At 38.5% G+C, this 15,941-nt stretch overlaps 1 protein-coding gene across 3 annotated transcripts in view; it reads right to left on the reverse strand.

The window, feature by feature from the left end:
- The window catches only part of UNC80 (unc-80 homolog, NALCN channel complex subunit), a gene marked incomplete at both ends in the record, with an annotated part of 220,226 nt that overhangs the window by 61,041 nt on the left and 143,244 nt on the right, over positions 1–15,941 (reverse strand). For 2 of the 3 annotated variants that reach the window (XM_080689608.1, XM_080689606.1), the window contains 5 exons: positions 2,992–3,078; positions 4,284–4,384; positions 8,919–9,062; positions 14,741–14,872; positions 15,471–15,657. In XM_080689608.1, the coding sequence (XP_080545734.1) occupies positions 2,992–3,078; positions 4,284–4,384; positions 8,919–9,062; positions 14,741–14,872; positions 15,471–15,657 (651 nt within the window). The remainder of the gene's footprint in view (positions 1–2,991; positions 3,079–4,283; positions 4,385–8,918; positions 9,063–14,740; positions 14,873–15,470; positions 15,658–15,941) is intronic. The other variant, XM_080689607.1, reaches the window with a different exon arrangement.

Below are 15,941 nucleotides of genomic sequence, written 5' to 3' on the forward strand. Positions count from 1 at the left end.
TTTGATACATTAAAATAAGATGAGGACTTATTGTATTTAGCATATTTGATGAAATAACTTTTGACTATCTTATTTAATAATGCACAATAAAATTAAAATCAGCAATGAACTTTATCCTATGAGTTTTAGCCACTGTTTCTTGAAAAAATTGGTAGTCCTGGAAAATTTTCTAGTGTATTGAAAGAATAAGTATCACTGCTGGGCGTGGTGGCGCACGCTTGTAATCCCCACACTTGGGAGGTGGAGAGAGGAGGATCACGCAGGTTCAAAGCCAGCCGTGCTGGCTTAAGAGACCCTGTTCCCAAAAGAGTATAAAATAGGTCTGGGAGTGTAGCCCAGAGGTAGAAGGGCTTTCAGGAACCCCAGTACCACCAAAAAAAAAAAAAAAAAAAAAGGTTCTGAATGTTAATACCTTAATTTGGGACAAACCTCACCTCTCACAGAAATCTGTAAAAGATGGAAAAAGCAGGACTTGTAATGGGTTTAAAGTTCCTTGATCAGTGAGTGATGTGGCTCCCTTAAAACTAGCATGGATTTAATAATCTTTGTCTTACCTGCCTGCCAGTGCAGTCAGGTGACAGACAACTGGAATGGGTTTGGGCCTTTCTTTTACATAGAAGAATGATGGCAGACAAGTTCAAGATGTGTTGGTACATGTTGGCTAAAGATTTTGAGTTTTAGTTTCTTAACTAAGTGGGCTCTAAGTCCTTTCAAAAGTCTTCACACATCCACAGAGGTCCTCTTACCCTACACAGAAAGTTACTAGGTCAAGGTCAAGCAGTGGCTTCAAGTGTCCCTAATGGAGACTGGAAGTAGTGGAACAATGTTCCCAACATCCCAGGCCCCAAATAAGAACCCACTGCAGTATCACTGAATGAATAAATGATTGCACTGAGAAAAAAATCCCACTAGCTACACCTGTAAGAGCCATTGAAAACAGAGTACCCTTTCATCACAAGGGAAACATTTTAAAAACTACTCTGCCTTTTACTGTCTTTGTACTGAGTAGAAAGCCTTTCCCCTAGTATACCCAAAGAATCTGCCTTGGCTTTGGGGAAAGATTCGAATCTGGACAGATATGCAAAAAGAGAAGTTACATTCATGCTTATTAAGGTTTTAAGATTCTATAGCAAGGGCAACATGTGGATAATCCTTTATTCTATTAGTTATCTATTACCTATCTGGGAGGACTCTGTTGCTATCTATGTCCAACTCTAAAGTGCATTTGGAGTTGACAGAAAACAGCAGAAGGGACATAAAGTGTCCATCTACTTGTTGCAAGGTTAAAAGACAGAGGTAAGTAATGGTCCGGGTAAGCATTTCCCCTATCCAGTGACCTGGGAAAATGGGCCGGTACACTAGCAAGCGAGATCAACACTGAAAACGTTCTCCCCTCTTGTTTGGGTTCCTGCAGAAGTTCACCTCAGAACCTTTCCATACCAATTGGGATGTAGGGAAAACTTGGTAGGCACAGACGTATACTGAGAGAAGCCCTGATATTTGGCTTTGAGCTTCTGCCTTTGGTTTTTGTGTGATGTAGATAGGACCCAGAGGCAGTGGATACTTGGCTGGAGAGCTTTCCAGACGGGAATGCCAGAGGCTGCTGTCACTGAGCAGGATCCTGTAGCCAGAGGATTTCCTATGCGGGAGCCATATGGGGCTCACAGAGGAACTCGGGGGTATTTATAGCTCAGTAAGAACTGAATCTCCCAGAAAACACCGCTGGGAGCCAATGAGCCTCACAAGGTTACAGGAGTCATGGGCTTCCGCTGTTGCCAATCAAGCATCCAGCAACCGGTCAAACAAAGAACACTGTCTCACCAATGGAGCAGCCAGAGGAAATACAAGGATAGACCAGGGAGAAAGAGCCTTTTCTCCCCCACTCCACATAGATCTTAGAAACAAATGCAGTGGGAAGGAGGGGAATTCCTAGACACTAAACATTTTTATCTACAAGAGACTGAACACTGTCCAAAAGTACTGTTCATATTCCTGTGTCAGTTTGAATGTAAAACTAGATTGGACACTTATTTATATGTTTTCCCTTGCCAACCAGCCAGTGGGCATTCAGGAGGAAGACCAAATTCGTCATAGATAAGAGGGAGAAATCACAAATATTCTCTGCACATTGGAGCTGTAGTATGAGTTAAATTTATCACCCTGCTACAGATGCTTATGCATATGCATATGGATAATGACTTCCCTGATAATAGTAAGGGAGGAGGAGTTCTCCCCACAGAGATACCAAGTTGGCTTTCTGTCTGGTTGAATTAAGGGGTGCTCTCAAAAAAGATTCATCATGTCTCAGTTCCCAAACTGCATATTCATCTGGGGCCTGAAGAGGAGAATTTGAAGAAACTGGCAAGTCCTGAAGGGATCAAGAAGGAGTTGACAGATCAGGTTTAAGCGTGGCTATCTACCGTGGAAATTCTATGTACACCATATGAAATCATCAATACTAATCTCAATGACATGTATGGGGAAGGGGAAAGAGTGGGGGGATCCAGAGAGAAACATACCGAGTGCTGTGTGCACATTCCTACCACTCTACACCTCATTATGATGTATAATTGCAATGCTCCAATAAAAGCATAAAAATCCAATTACAAACACCTTCTATTTAGGGAAATTGTGTGTGTGTGTGTGTGTGTGTGTGTGTGTGTGTGTGTACACACGTGCGTGTATACACATATGCTTTAAATAGGAAAATAGAAAAAAAAAAAACCAAAAAGTGCTATGAATCAACAGAGGGAAATTGTAAAATGTCAAAAGAAGATCAAGGAAACGCATTTATGGAGTAGGCACCATGTCAATGGCTGTGGCATGCTGGGCCCTCCCTCTACCAAGAATGGGGAGTTTAGCTGACCATTATTAACCCTCTGTCGCTCAGCTAATGGAAATGTATTTAAAAATACCGTCAGAGCTTTTTAAAATGTTCCTTCTTCCTAGTTGGAAGTGAGCATTTGTAATCTACTGACTGCTGAAACTCACCAGATAGTTGAATAGGATGTGGGATGTCTGAGCAGGAAAGTCTCCGATATTTAAGAGGAGTTTGCGCAGCATGTACATTAGCTCATCCTGAAAAAAGAGCAGAACTTTTCATATCTTATTCAGGTGCAATGCTAACAGGAAACAAAAGTAATTGCTTGAAAATCGGGGCGGGGGAGTTTTTCTTACTCGTGACCACATGTTAATTTCAATTATGTTCAAAATTTTAATAGTATATGTTATACTTATATACGCATAGAATATGTGATGCTTAGTATTAAAATCATCTGGAACATCATTCTTCTTAACATATAAACATCACTGAGGAATAGTCAATTATCTTAAAAATAACAGCTTTACACCAAGTCTACAGGTCACAGTCAAGGCTTTAGAGAGCTGTATGCTTAGTTAACGCTATTTACTATGATAGCTAGGTGTGACGGAAATGGAAGAAGACCCATGATGAGAAACCATTAAACAAACCAAGTTTACTGAATTTCATAATTCTATTTCCAAGGTTTTGAGTTAACAAGATAAAGTGAATCCAAGAGAGGATAAATCAGGATATCTGTAATTACCTTTATTTTTTTTAATTTACTTAATCTTTCTGTGAATGTGAACATGACATAAAATTAATAATACTTTCTAAATCATCAATATATTTCATATTGTTCAGAAAACTATTTTCATTTGTATTATCTTCTTGCAGGGTGGTCTGGGAAAATTAGGTTTTGGGCTAATGGAGAATGTTAGCATAGTCTAATCTATCTCTATCATAGACTTCTAAGCAATCAGAATTCAATAAATGTATCCAATTCTTAAAACGATTATACTGAATTTAATCTTTGCTCAAAATACTGAGATTCTTGCAGTCTTAGGCCATCATTAGCAATGTACCAGATACATATAGAGTTACCAATTGGACAGAGATATTTGAAAGAGAGTAGCAAATTTTAATGTTGCTCATCATTATTATTAAAAAAAGTACTTGTTAGCCAGGCATAGTGGTGCATGCCTGTAATCCCAATATTTGGGAGGCTGAGACAGGAGGATCTCAGGTTTGAAGTCAGCCTCAGCAACTTAGTGAGACCATGTTTCCAAATAAAATATAAACAATAGTTCTAGGGATGTCCTGGAGGTAGAAGACCCCTGGGTTCCCGCCTCAGTACCACACGTACAAAATAAGTACTTGTTGACATGCCAGAGGACATTGGCTTTGCATGCAGAGCACTTAAAGCCCTTTGCTTTCTTTCACCAGTGTTCATACTCATAACACACTACGAAGAGGAATTTACTTGTCGATTGCTGATGGTCAGTTTTTCCAGAAAATGTCGAAGGACTGTTGATGGATCTTCAATTAGACAATTCCATAGGACTTGTTGAGCCACAGCACTCACTTTGAAAAAGAAAGAAAATTGAACATTTGTATTAGAAGGAGCCAGGTTATTTATTTATTTATTTATTTATTTATTTATTTATTTATTTTTGCAATACTGGGGGTGGAACCCAGGGAAATTGTACCTCCAAGCTACACCTTCAGTCCTATTTTATTCTTTATTTTGAAACAGGGTCTTACTAAGTTGCCGAGGGCCTCACTAAATAGCTGAAGCTGTCCACGAACCCCAGATCCTCCTGTCTCAGCTTCCCAAGTACTGAGATTATAAGCTTGTGCCCCCACACCTGACACCCAAGTTTATTAAAGTATTCAAACAATTTTCTAAGCTTTAATTTGTCTCTCCTTTTTTGCCTTAAAAAAGGTTCTCTAAACTCTTTTTCTGTTGAAAGGTGGATATCTGTTCTTTTTTTTTTTTTTTTTTTTGGTGGTACTGGGGTTTCTGGAAGCCCTTCTTCCTCCGGGCTACACTCCCAGACCTATTTTATATTTTTGAAACAGGGTCTCTTATGCCAGCGCGGCTGGCTTCGAACCTGCGCGATCCTCCTGTCTCCGCCTCCCAAGCGCAGGGATTACAAGCGTGCGCCACCACTCCCGGCATATCTGTTCATTTTTGATGTCATCACTGAACGTTTTCACATGTAAAGGTAAGAAAAAGTGTAGAGGTGCCTTTAGGTATCAATTAGAATTGCTTCTGCAAAAAATATCCTTGTGAATATCTTTGTCTTTGCTGTGGAAACCAGTTTAATATGAGCAGTGATAAGTTTATGTTAAAGTCACATTCCATTGCTATAGCATGGATAAATTCAAAAAGTAATTATTTGGTTTTGGAAAATATATTTAGGTTTAAAATATGTTTGAATTGGAGATGGTCTTTTACCGCACACATGCATATTTAAGTCTTATCTCCTTTAGCAAGTTGAAGTAGTTGAGCCAGTAATAATTAGGTTTCCACTTCTAATGAGAGTTTTAGGGATAAATAAGTAGACTTAATGAGAATTGAAGTGCTATTTCTTTGGAAAAGGCAATTGGGCTTAAGTTGCCTGGGAATGCCCAGGCTAAGAAAGCAGGTAAGAAAAGGGAGAGGTTGTCAACACCAGATGGCTGTCATTCTGAATAGTATTCTCAATCCCATTAGTTTTTTTCTAAACTAGCAGTATAGAATTTAGTCTGGATTTATCATTCAGCCTGCATTTTGAATAAATGATACCAACTTTTTCTTTGGAAAATTAACCATCCAACTAAAAATAAGAGCTGTATGTCCCTTCTCTTTCTGTGCTTGGCTAATCTCACTTAATGAGATAACATAATGTTTTCCAGCTCTTTCCATCTTCTTGCAAATGACCTGATTTTGTTCATCTTTATTGCTGAGTAGAATTCCATTGTGTGTATATGTTTTCTCTAATATGCTCAAGCTAAGGAGTATTAGGGATACCAGAGGGACTCAATAGAATGGAAAGGACACCTCAGCAAAGCCAGAAAGGAGGTGTAGGGGAGGAAGAAGGCTGAGGTTAATCAATGAAAAAGCTACAATCAAATATGTGTATACATGCGACTTTTACATTGTTAACCTGGACACTCAGTATTGGGAGGGAGGAAAAAGGGGAAGGGGGGAGGACACCAAGTACTGTGTGAATATATGCCATTGTCAACATGATCCATATTATTATATGAAACGACAGTGCACCAATAAAATAAAATTTTAAAAATAAGCCGAGCGTGGTGGCGCATGCTTGTAATCCCTGAGCTTAGGAGGCGGAGACAGGAGGATCACGCAGGTTTGAAGCCAGTGGTGCTGGCTGAAGAGACCCTGTTTCCAAATAAAAAATATAAAAAATAAGTCTGGGAGTGTAACCCGGAGGTAGAAGGGTTTTTCCAGGAACCCCAGTACCACTAATACTAATACTAATACTAATACTAATACTAATACTAAATAAAAAATAAAATTGCAAAAAAGAGCAGCATAAGTCAATAATACAAACAAAAAGTGTAAACAAGCTTTAGCTTTCATGTCTCTACAATGAGTTTCAAAATGTGTGGGCTTTTGTTATGTTGAGAAACTGGCTGCAAAAATATCTTTTCAATTTTAAAATTTTCATTGCTTCAGTAAGGCATTTTAATGCTAAAACAGGAAAAATACAACAAAACACAAAGGGAAAAAGGAAACTGTCAAGTCTCTCAATCATAGAAACAGCTATTCGGAGCCTGGAGTATGTCCTCTCACATACATAGAATGCATACTTAAATGTATTTTATAAGAGTACATAGAAAATATTGTTCATACTTAATTTTTTGTATAGCATTAGGAAGATCACTTTTTATGTTAAAATTCTAGAATGTGATTTTTAATGTACATGGAATGCTATCATATGGCAGTAAAAAGAATAATAGACTGTGGTTGAGCATTTTTTCCAAATATTTATTTTTATATGATGCTCAATGTACAATGTCCTTTATAAACTTTTATTTAGTCTTCATTATTTCTTTAGGAAGTTGCTAGAAACCAATTATGTGTCAAATGGCTTCACACTTTTAATTTTTTTAATGTTGTAAAACTGTTCCAGAATGCTTGCACCCAATTTTACACTTCATTAACAAGGTGTGAGGATGTTATTTCCCCCTGCCTCTTAATCAATGGTGGGTATTTTCATTTAAAATATTTTTTGCAGAGGGATGTGGTGGTGCACACTACTATGTGGGAGGCTGAGGCAGGAGGATCACAGGTTTGAAGCTGGCCTCAACAACTTAGTGAGACCGTTTTAAAATAAAAAATAAAACAGAGCTGTGGGTGTAGCTCAGAGTTATAATCTCCCTGAGTTCAAGGCCCAGTACACACCCCCACAATCTTTACCAGCTAAGCACTGTGGCACATACTTGTAGACTCAGTACTTAGGAGGCTGAGATAAGAAGATTGCAGGTTTGAGGCCAGTGAGCTATAACTTAATGAGACCCTGTTTCAAAATAAAAAACCAAAAAAGGGCTCAAGGATATATCTCAGAGATATAAAACCTCTGCATTAAATCCCCAGTATCACAACAAAAAAAGCAAAATAAAAATAATTTTTGCATATCTTGTAACTGACATAAGATTTCATTGTTGTTTTACACAACAAAGTTGTTTACAAATTTTATTTGCCAATTGACTGCTGATATCTTTTTCTCTTTTTCAGTTGGGACTTTTAAAAATCATTTTGAGTTTTAACTTTATTCTTAATTTAAAAGTTTAAGAATATGTCTGTCATATGTATATACATAGGTACATTTGTGTGAATACCATCTTTGTCTTAGTTTATTGTTTTATTTTGAATTATCCTCTTTAGGTATTACTTCTAGAAAGGTAATCAAGTAGGAAAGGTAGATTTTGTGGTCTCAATTAACAGCTAAGATTTTTAGGATGGCCAAAGTCACTGGCCAAATAGTGTTGATCTGTTCTTTGATTATAAACAATATTCTCGGATCCAACTACTTATTTTATTTCATTGTGGTACTGAGGATTGCTCCCAGGGGCATTTTACCTCTGAGCTACACCTCCAGCCCATTTTTTAAATTGTTTATTTGGAAACAGGGTTTCAGTAAGATGCAGAGGGTCTCATTAGGTAGCGGAGGCTAGCCACAATCCTGCAGTCTTCCTGTCTTAGCCTCCTAAACACTGGGATCACAAGTGTGCACTACCATGCCCAGCCCAACTACTTACTTTTTTTTTGTTGGTGAATTGTAGTCATACATCTTAATGGGGAACAAGATGGTAGAGGCACACATGCACACACCACTCATTTAGCCCTTAACCAATCCTCCCATCCCCTCCCCCTAACTTCCTTCTCATGTTTGGCTTAGTGATTGATTTTAATATGTTTGTGAATGTACATCTGTATTAGTGAATTCTTCCCCCCTCCCTTTCTCATCAGTTAGGTCGCCTTATTTGCTTGTCTGTGGTTTTCTATGGCTTCTCCTTCTTCATCTAGAGTTCCTTCTATGACCCATTTTCTCTCTAGCTTCTGCATATTAGGGAGAGCATCTGATTTTTTACTTTGTGTGACTGGCTAATCTCACTTAGCATAATGTTTTCCACATTTCCCTGAAAATGACATAATTTTGTTCTTCTTTATGGCTGAGTAAAATTCCATTGTGTATATATTGTTGGTGGGATTGCAAATTAGAGCAACCACTTTGGAAAACAGTATGGAGGATCCTCAGAAGAATGGTAGCATATGATCCAGCAATACCACTTCTGCGTATCTACCCAAAAGAATAAAAAGCAACTACTTATTTTAAATGCAATTTCTTGGTCACAGAAGTATGAGAGAAAGAGCTATGCAGCCTAGTGTTATCACGTTATGCGGCGAAAGTGCAATGCTAGTAGGCTGTGCTACGAATTTATAATTATAAATTATGTGCTACGAATTTATAATTATAAAATATGTGATTGAAGCAATTCAACCTGTGGCCAGGAGATAATGTGTTCAAAAGCAACTTTTTGTTCTCCATCTCACACACACAGCTTAAAATGTAACTGAGGGTTTGACGGGCCCAAACCTTACCTGCGACTCCATCTTCCCGCACCTCGCCGTCCTCCATGAGGTGAACGATGGGGAGCACTGCCGCGCAGATGCATGCTGGGAACACGGCCTGCGGGGGCTGCGGCACGTGGTGGTTTGGGGTGTGTTCAGTGGTGTGTTCCTCGTCTGGAGGGGGAGAAGAAATCAGAGGGCTTTTCTCCGTGATGCAGTTCTAATGCAATGACCTTTCAACTCAAGTCCTACCTCTTTTAAAGTAGAATCCTGTAACAATGGGAGAATGCTAGAATTCTTTTTTAAAAGTGAGTTTATGCAGATTGCCTTCTCATGTTAAAAGAAAGAAAGAAAGAGTTAAAGAAAGGAGGAAAGAAAGAACAACAAATCAACTCACTTCATAAATACTTCATTCTTCTTGTTTTATAAAGGCAGAGAAGCATGGATATTTGGGGCAGATGAATCAGCTCACGATATATGAAAACAGGGAAATTAAAATTTTAAGTGAAGTTGGCTGTTTTGCACACCTGTGATCCCAGTATTTGGGAGGCTGAGACAGGAGGATCACATGTTTGAGACCAGCAGTGTACAGTAACTTAGTAGGACCCTGTTTCAAAATAAAAAATAAAATAGGGCTAGTGGTGTAGCTCAGAGGCAAAATGCCCCCTGGGTTCATTCCCTAGTACTATGAAAAAAATTTTTTAAAGTGTAGACTAAAACATTTTTCATTGATGTAACTGGTGCTGTGCATGTGAGCATGTGAAAGATGGTGAAGCATTGATATGGGGGAGCAGAAAACACACAGAATACCTCAGGTCAGAGCAACACAGCACATTCGTATTAACTTTCTCTTCTCTATTGAAATATCACTAATAATAAACTCATAATAATTATTTAATATGGGGATGAAAGAAAAGAGTTTACATTTAGTAGACAAGAAAGGTAGAGCAGACTTTTATTAATATGAAAATAGTCATTTTTATTATTAATATAAAATAAATCATTTTCTAAAGCACTAAAAAACTGAGACTTTGATCTCATATTTTAATTTTTGTGTGTGTGGTACTGGGGGTGGAACCCAGAGGCTTTCTACCTCTGGGCTATACTAACAGACCTAATTTATATTTTATTTGGAAACAGGGTCTCACTAAGTTGCTGAGAGCCTCACTAAATAGCTGAGGCTGGCATCGAACCTGTGTGATCCTCCCGTCTCAGCCTCCCAAGCACGGGGATTACAAGTGTACACCACCACGCCTGGCTCTCATATTTTAATTTGACTCTTTGAGATTTTAGGGGTCCTATGAAGGACTGGCAAGTAAGACTTTACTTACTTGTTATTAATCCTGTTTTCACATTAGACGCATGTGGAAATCTTTTAAAATATAAAAGATATTTTATATTTTTATAAAGAGATTTAATATTTTTATTAATGTCATTATAAAAATAAAAAAGATAAAAGTACTGAGGGAAGTACTTCTGAAATAATATAACTCTTCAAGTCCCTTTGCCACAAAAGCAATGGAAACACTGGAAAATTCAGTCAAAATAAATGTTCTTAGAACTTTTGAAATTAACCAAAAGCACAGAACAATTTACAAAGTGTTTATTAAAAATAAAAAGGTATAATCTTGGTAAGATTGGCAGTATTTCCGACTGTTTAGAAAAATCTTTCCCTTTTCCCCTTTGCCTATCCCTAGCTCCTTGGTAGCCTGGAAATTAATAACTGCACATCCATGGTAGATGTGAAACCAGTGGCCTAGCAGGGTTGGAGCTCCCTAAAAGCTTCATCACCAGGGAATTGTTACTACCTGATCCATGCATAAGCTCGTTGGAAATTCTTTCTCAGGACTTGTATTTATTTGACTTGGCTGAGTGCTCACTTAGGGCAGGGCAGCTCTATGCCAAGGACATTTGCCAATGGTGGTGGTGGTGGGGGGGTGGAGACCAGCAACAGTGGCCTCACATTACAGATGCCTTAGGTGCTTGGGGCAAGTAATAGACTGGCAAAAAAAAAAAAAAAATCTGCTAAGGAAAAACATCAAGTTCTGTGTGCATGTACGTTTCTCTAACTCCCAGCTTCATTATGGTGCACATTTGCAATGCACCAAAAATGTATGTTTAAGAAAAGGAAAATTTGGGGAATGAGATTTTGTAGGAGACTTGTAACTCTCTGACATAGTCTGGTATCTAGGTGACTGTATGCATGTACAGGGGTGTTCACATATTAAGGAAAGACACCAGAAGGTCCTAATCTCTCACTTTTGACTGTCCTTGAGACTCTTCCCAAGTCAAAAGAAAAACGCAAAGACTAAGGCAGAGTTTGCAACTCCCAGAGCACTGAAGGTGTGCATAGATATATCTATGGTGCCCCTTGGCAAAGGCTGGGAGACTCATTAGCTCAAAACATTTAAGAAAATCTCTAATCGCTACCTGATCACTAATCTAATTGAGAAGAGATTTCACTGATCATACTTTCAAAGAATATAGACATGATAAAATTTGTCCAGGAAGTAACCAAATAAATGGTAAAAATTATCAGCAAAACCAGCACATACTGAGCAGGAAAGAGGATATCTAATTTGCAGAGCTGCCATATTATGACTTAAATTATCCATTTTTCAATAAAAACTTATGAGACATGCAAAAAAACAAGAAAATATAGGAATAAAAGTAGTCAATAGGAACTGTTCCTAAAAGCTTAGATGTAGGACTTACTAGACAAATATATTTTGTCAGCTGTTATAAATATGTTCTATTTTTTGTGTGTGTGGTACTGGGGTTCCTGGAAACCCTTCTACCTCTGGGCTACACTCCCAGACCTATTTTTATATTTTTATTTGGAAACAGGGTCTCTTAAGCCAGCAAGACTGGCTTCGCACCGGCTTGATCCTCCTGTCTCCGCCTCCCAAGAGTGGGGATTACAAGCGTGCGCCACTACACCCGGCATAAATATGTTCTATTTTAATGTAACACAAAATAAGCCTTTTGTGACATATTATATATTTTGGAATGGCAGACATAAATCTTACTTTTTATCCACAATTGCACTAAATGTAAATGGGCTCAATACTCTAATCAAGAGGCAGAATTACTGGCATAAAATAAAAAGCAAACAAACACTACTTAAGTACATGCTATTTATAAGAATCATGATTTAGTTTCAGAGACACAAATAAGATGAGAAAAAAAGGATGGAAGAAGATATGCCAGGTGAATGTGGGCAGTAATCAAAACAAAGCTGTAGTGGCTATATTACGCACATCAAAATCACAATGAAGCTGGGCATGGTGGCAGACACTTATAATCCCAGCATTCCGGAGGCTGAGACAAGAGGATCTGGGTTTACAGCCCTCCTCAGCTACTTAGTGAGGCCCTTTGCAAATCAGTGAGACCCTGTTTCAAAATAAAGAATAAAAAATAGAGCTGGTGGTTTAGCTTGGAGGTAGAATGCCCCTGAGTTCCATCCCCAGCACTGCAAAAAACAAAAAAAAATTAAAAAAAAAATCCCACAATGAGATACTCCCTCATACTCACAGGGATGGCTAAAACAAAAACAGAACAGAACAACTGTTGACAACGATATGTTACAACTTAGACTACACTTAAAATTTTATTTTTTCAGTTTTCATAGTGTGAGCTGATGCATCTGCCTAGAATGTCTGTGCTTTTCTCTGTAAAACAAGAAGATATGACGGTATTTGGGAAATGAGTCCGTATTGTTTGTTTTAGTAGGTGGAACAACCGGAACCCTCATCGTGTTTGGTGGAAATGTAAAATGGTACAGACACTTTGGAAAATAGTTTGGTAGTTTTCCTCACAAAATCTTGTACATGTCTGTTTATAGAAGCAATGGAAACAAACTACACATTCAGTAACAAATGAATTGACAAAGAAAATGCCGCATGTCCATATGATGGAAGAAATTTGAACAACATAGCAATGAAAAACGGACATATGCTACAACATGGAGGAGCCTTCAAAATATTATGCTAAGTGAAAGCATCCAGTCACAAAAGGCCTTCTGTCCTACGATTTCATTATTATGAAATGTGAAGAACAGGCAAATCCACAGAAATACAAGTAGATTAGCGATGAGTTACAAAACGTGAAAGGTCAGATGTCGTCCCTTATATGTAGAGGCTAAGAAGAAATTGGGACACAGGAGGGACTGGAAGTAAAGGAGGAGAAACCTTAGTGGAAGGAGGGAGGGGATCTGACAGAGGGAAGAGGAACTAACAGGCATGGAGAGGAAGGTTTGAAGAGAGAAACACCTCAGTGGACCTGATGTACATACGATAACTTATCAAAGCCAGTCACTGTCCTGAGCATGGGAAGGTGGGGAGGGAGAGGAGGTGGAAGGGAATCGAGGTGAGGCTCAGTGCGTGCTGAGTGCAGGCACGCCTCTATCACCCTGAACTTCATCAAGATGTAGAATTACAATGCACCAATAAAAAGAAAAAGTAGATTAGTTCTTGTGGGGCTGGGGAAAGTGGTGGATAAGGAGGGATTGCTAATAAGTATGGGTTTTTTTTGAGATGATTAAAATAGTGGTGTTTGTTGTATATTCTATGAATAAAATAAAAGTGACTATACTGTATAATTGAAAGGGATGAATCTTATGGTAAAGGAATTTTCAATGAAAAGTATTATAAAAATATAGACATGCTTTGGACTTTGTGACCATACGTTGTGAATAGTTAGCATCAGTAATTTTTCAGATTTCCCTAGGGTTGTGTATTGGGAAGGAGAAGCGTGGTGGGACACAGAGAGCACACCAAATGCTGTGTGCATTATGTTTCTAATACCCTGAAGCTCATTAAAATGTATAATTATAGTGTGCCAATAAAAGTACATTTTATTATTTTTTTGTGGTACTGGAGATTGAACCCAAGGGCATCTACCTCTAAGCTACACCCCCAACCCTGTTTTTTTATTTCTTTTTATTTTGAAACAAGGTCTTACTAAGTTTCAGAGGGTCTCACTAAGTTGCTGAGCCTGGCCATGAACCTTCAATCCTTCTCTGTCAGCCTTCCAAGTACTGGGATCACAGGCCTGTGTCACCACTCCCAGCTTAAAAGTATATTAAAGAAAAAGAAATCACTAGCCTATTTGCTATAAATCTTCTGTATATCTTTTTGCTGACTTCATAAATCAGTGATGAAATTTGTATAATCATCCTGAAGCAATGAGTCCCAGACAGTTATTCTCCATTAGATAAGCATGTTTTTGGAATTAACGGAACTGAAGGAAATCAGCCTGCCTCCCAATCCTCATCCACAGCGCAGAGAATCAAAGTTCATTACAGGAACAGCATGAACTTTAATCTTCCTTGATTGCCATCTCAAAACAGCATCTTAGGGTGTTCTACATCCCCAGGCTGGAATGATAGGAGATTTTATTTGCTATTTTTAATTGTAATTTTATGTTTTTTCATTTAACATTTTTATGAGCGCATTATAATTGTACATGATAGAGAAATTCATAGTGATACATTCATATGTGCACATGACTATTTGGTCTGATTTCTTTCCCATATCTTCTAGGAGGAGGTTTCAAAACTACCAATACATGAGTTTCATACTCAGAGATGGAGGTTTGGTCTTGAAAACAATGAACTACCTAGAATAATGTCTTCAGAGCCATCAGCACTATGTTGTCACGTAATTAAAATAGGGTTACTTGGGTTAAATAACCCAGGTAAAAGAGATTCCCCTGAATCTCTTTTAGAATCTCAAGTTATCAAACAAGTTAGTTAATGAAGACTAGTTAATGAAGTGAGATGGTGGTATAAACTGGAAAACGTTTCTGAATACTTAAGACATGAGAAATAACGCTTCTGCAAGGGGACGCACCTTCGGCACTGACTGCTGAACGCACCGACCACACTGAGCCTCTGCGGAAGGAGTAATTCCTGTGGGAAGTGCTGGAGGTGCAGGAGGGGCTCACCGACAGTCGGCGCGAGGCCAGGTTGGTGACTTCTTCTACTGGCAAACAAAATGGGGAATGTGAACTTACGGTTTTATAACATAAATTTATGAACATCACAAACACAGTTGCGCTTTATAGCACAAATATTTACTGCTTTCAGACAACTGAACCTAAGTAACTTAGAATATACTTGGAAGAAACAATAAGGCTACGGAAAGAAAGAGAATTCCTCCTAAAGTTTTCCACAGAGGCAGCACAGAGAATCACTGGAATTAGAACAGTTTGTGTCATTTTCTGATATCTACTACAAACTGCCTACACTTGTAAGATTGAAAGTAGCTAATAGATTAATCCTATTTTTTAATGATGAAAGATTGGTTGCACTAACTTTGATGTTCACTGAGAATCCAGAATCACAACCGTTGTGTGGTCCATTATCAGACTGATTCATTCAGAACAGTAATGGACACGGGCTGACTCTAAACTTTAGAAAACAACAACTTTTTGCCTTTTTAGGGGGTAGTGTCAGGAAGTGAAAGAGAGATTCAGGGAGGCATATCACTTTGTCTCATATACTATCATCAGTTTCTGTTTTACAGTAAGTTCCCTGTGATTCAGCCCCCCTCCACCCGAGTTCTCATGTGCAAGGGGCACCTTCTTCTTCCGGCTCTGAGTTGGGCGTGCAGGTGGGCTCATAGCAGGCTTCCTGGGTGATGGGGATGGCAGTGATGAGACTGGCTTCCCGACCAAGACGCTTCTTCTCCTCTTCCTGCTGCAAGTTCTTTAAGATGTGCTCTGCCCTTTGGTGAGAGCGGGACACAGCCCGGGCGGAAAAGGATTTCTGTGGAGACATGAAGCCAAGTTTATCTAGTGACGACTCTTCTTACAAGGTCATAGGCATAAAGGGTGAACCAATGAATTACACACGTACGATAGTTTGTCCTCAGGAAATGTCAGGGCATCCACGACCTAGTTTCCTGGAGAATTACTTATTTGCTTTTCTATTAATTTTATAGTTGAAGTACTTATTAAACTGTAAATAACCATTTGTAGATAAATACAGTAGCATGCTGTAACACTTATTATTTATAAAAACAAAGTTACTGAGTGGAAATTAGGAGAGTT

The sequence above is a fragment of the Muscardinus avellanarius genome (assembly GCF_963383645.1).
Source record: "Muscardinus avellanarius genome assembly, chromosome: 2".
NCBI classification, from domain to species: domain Eukaryota; kingdom Metazoa; phylum Chordata; class Mammalia; order Rodentia; family Gliridae; genus Muscardinus; species Muscardinus avellanarius.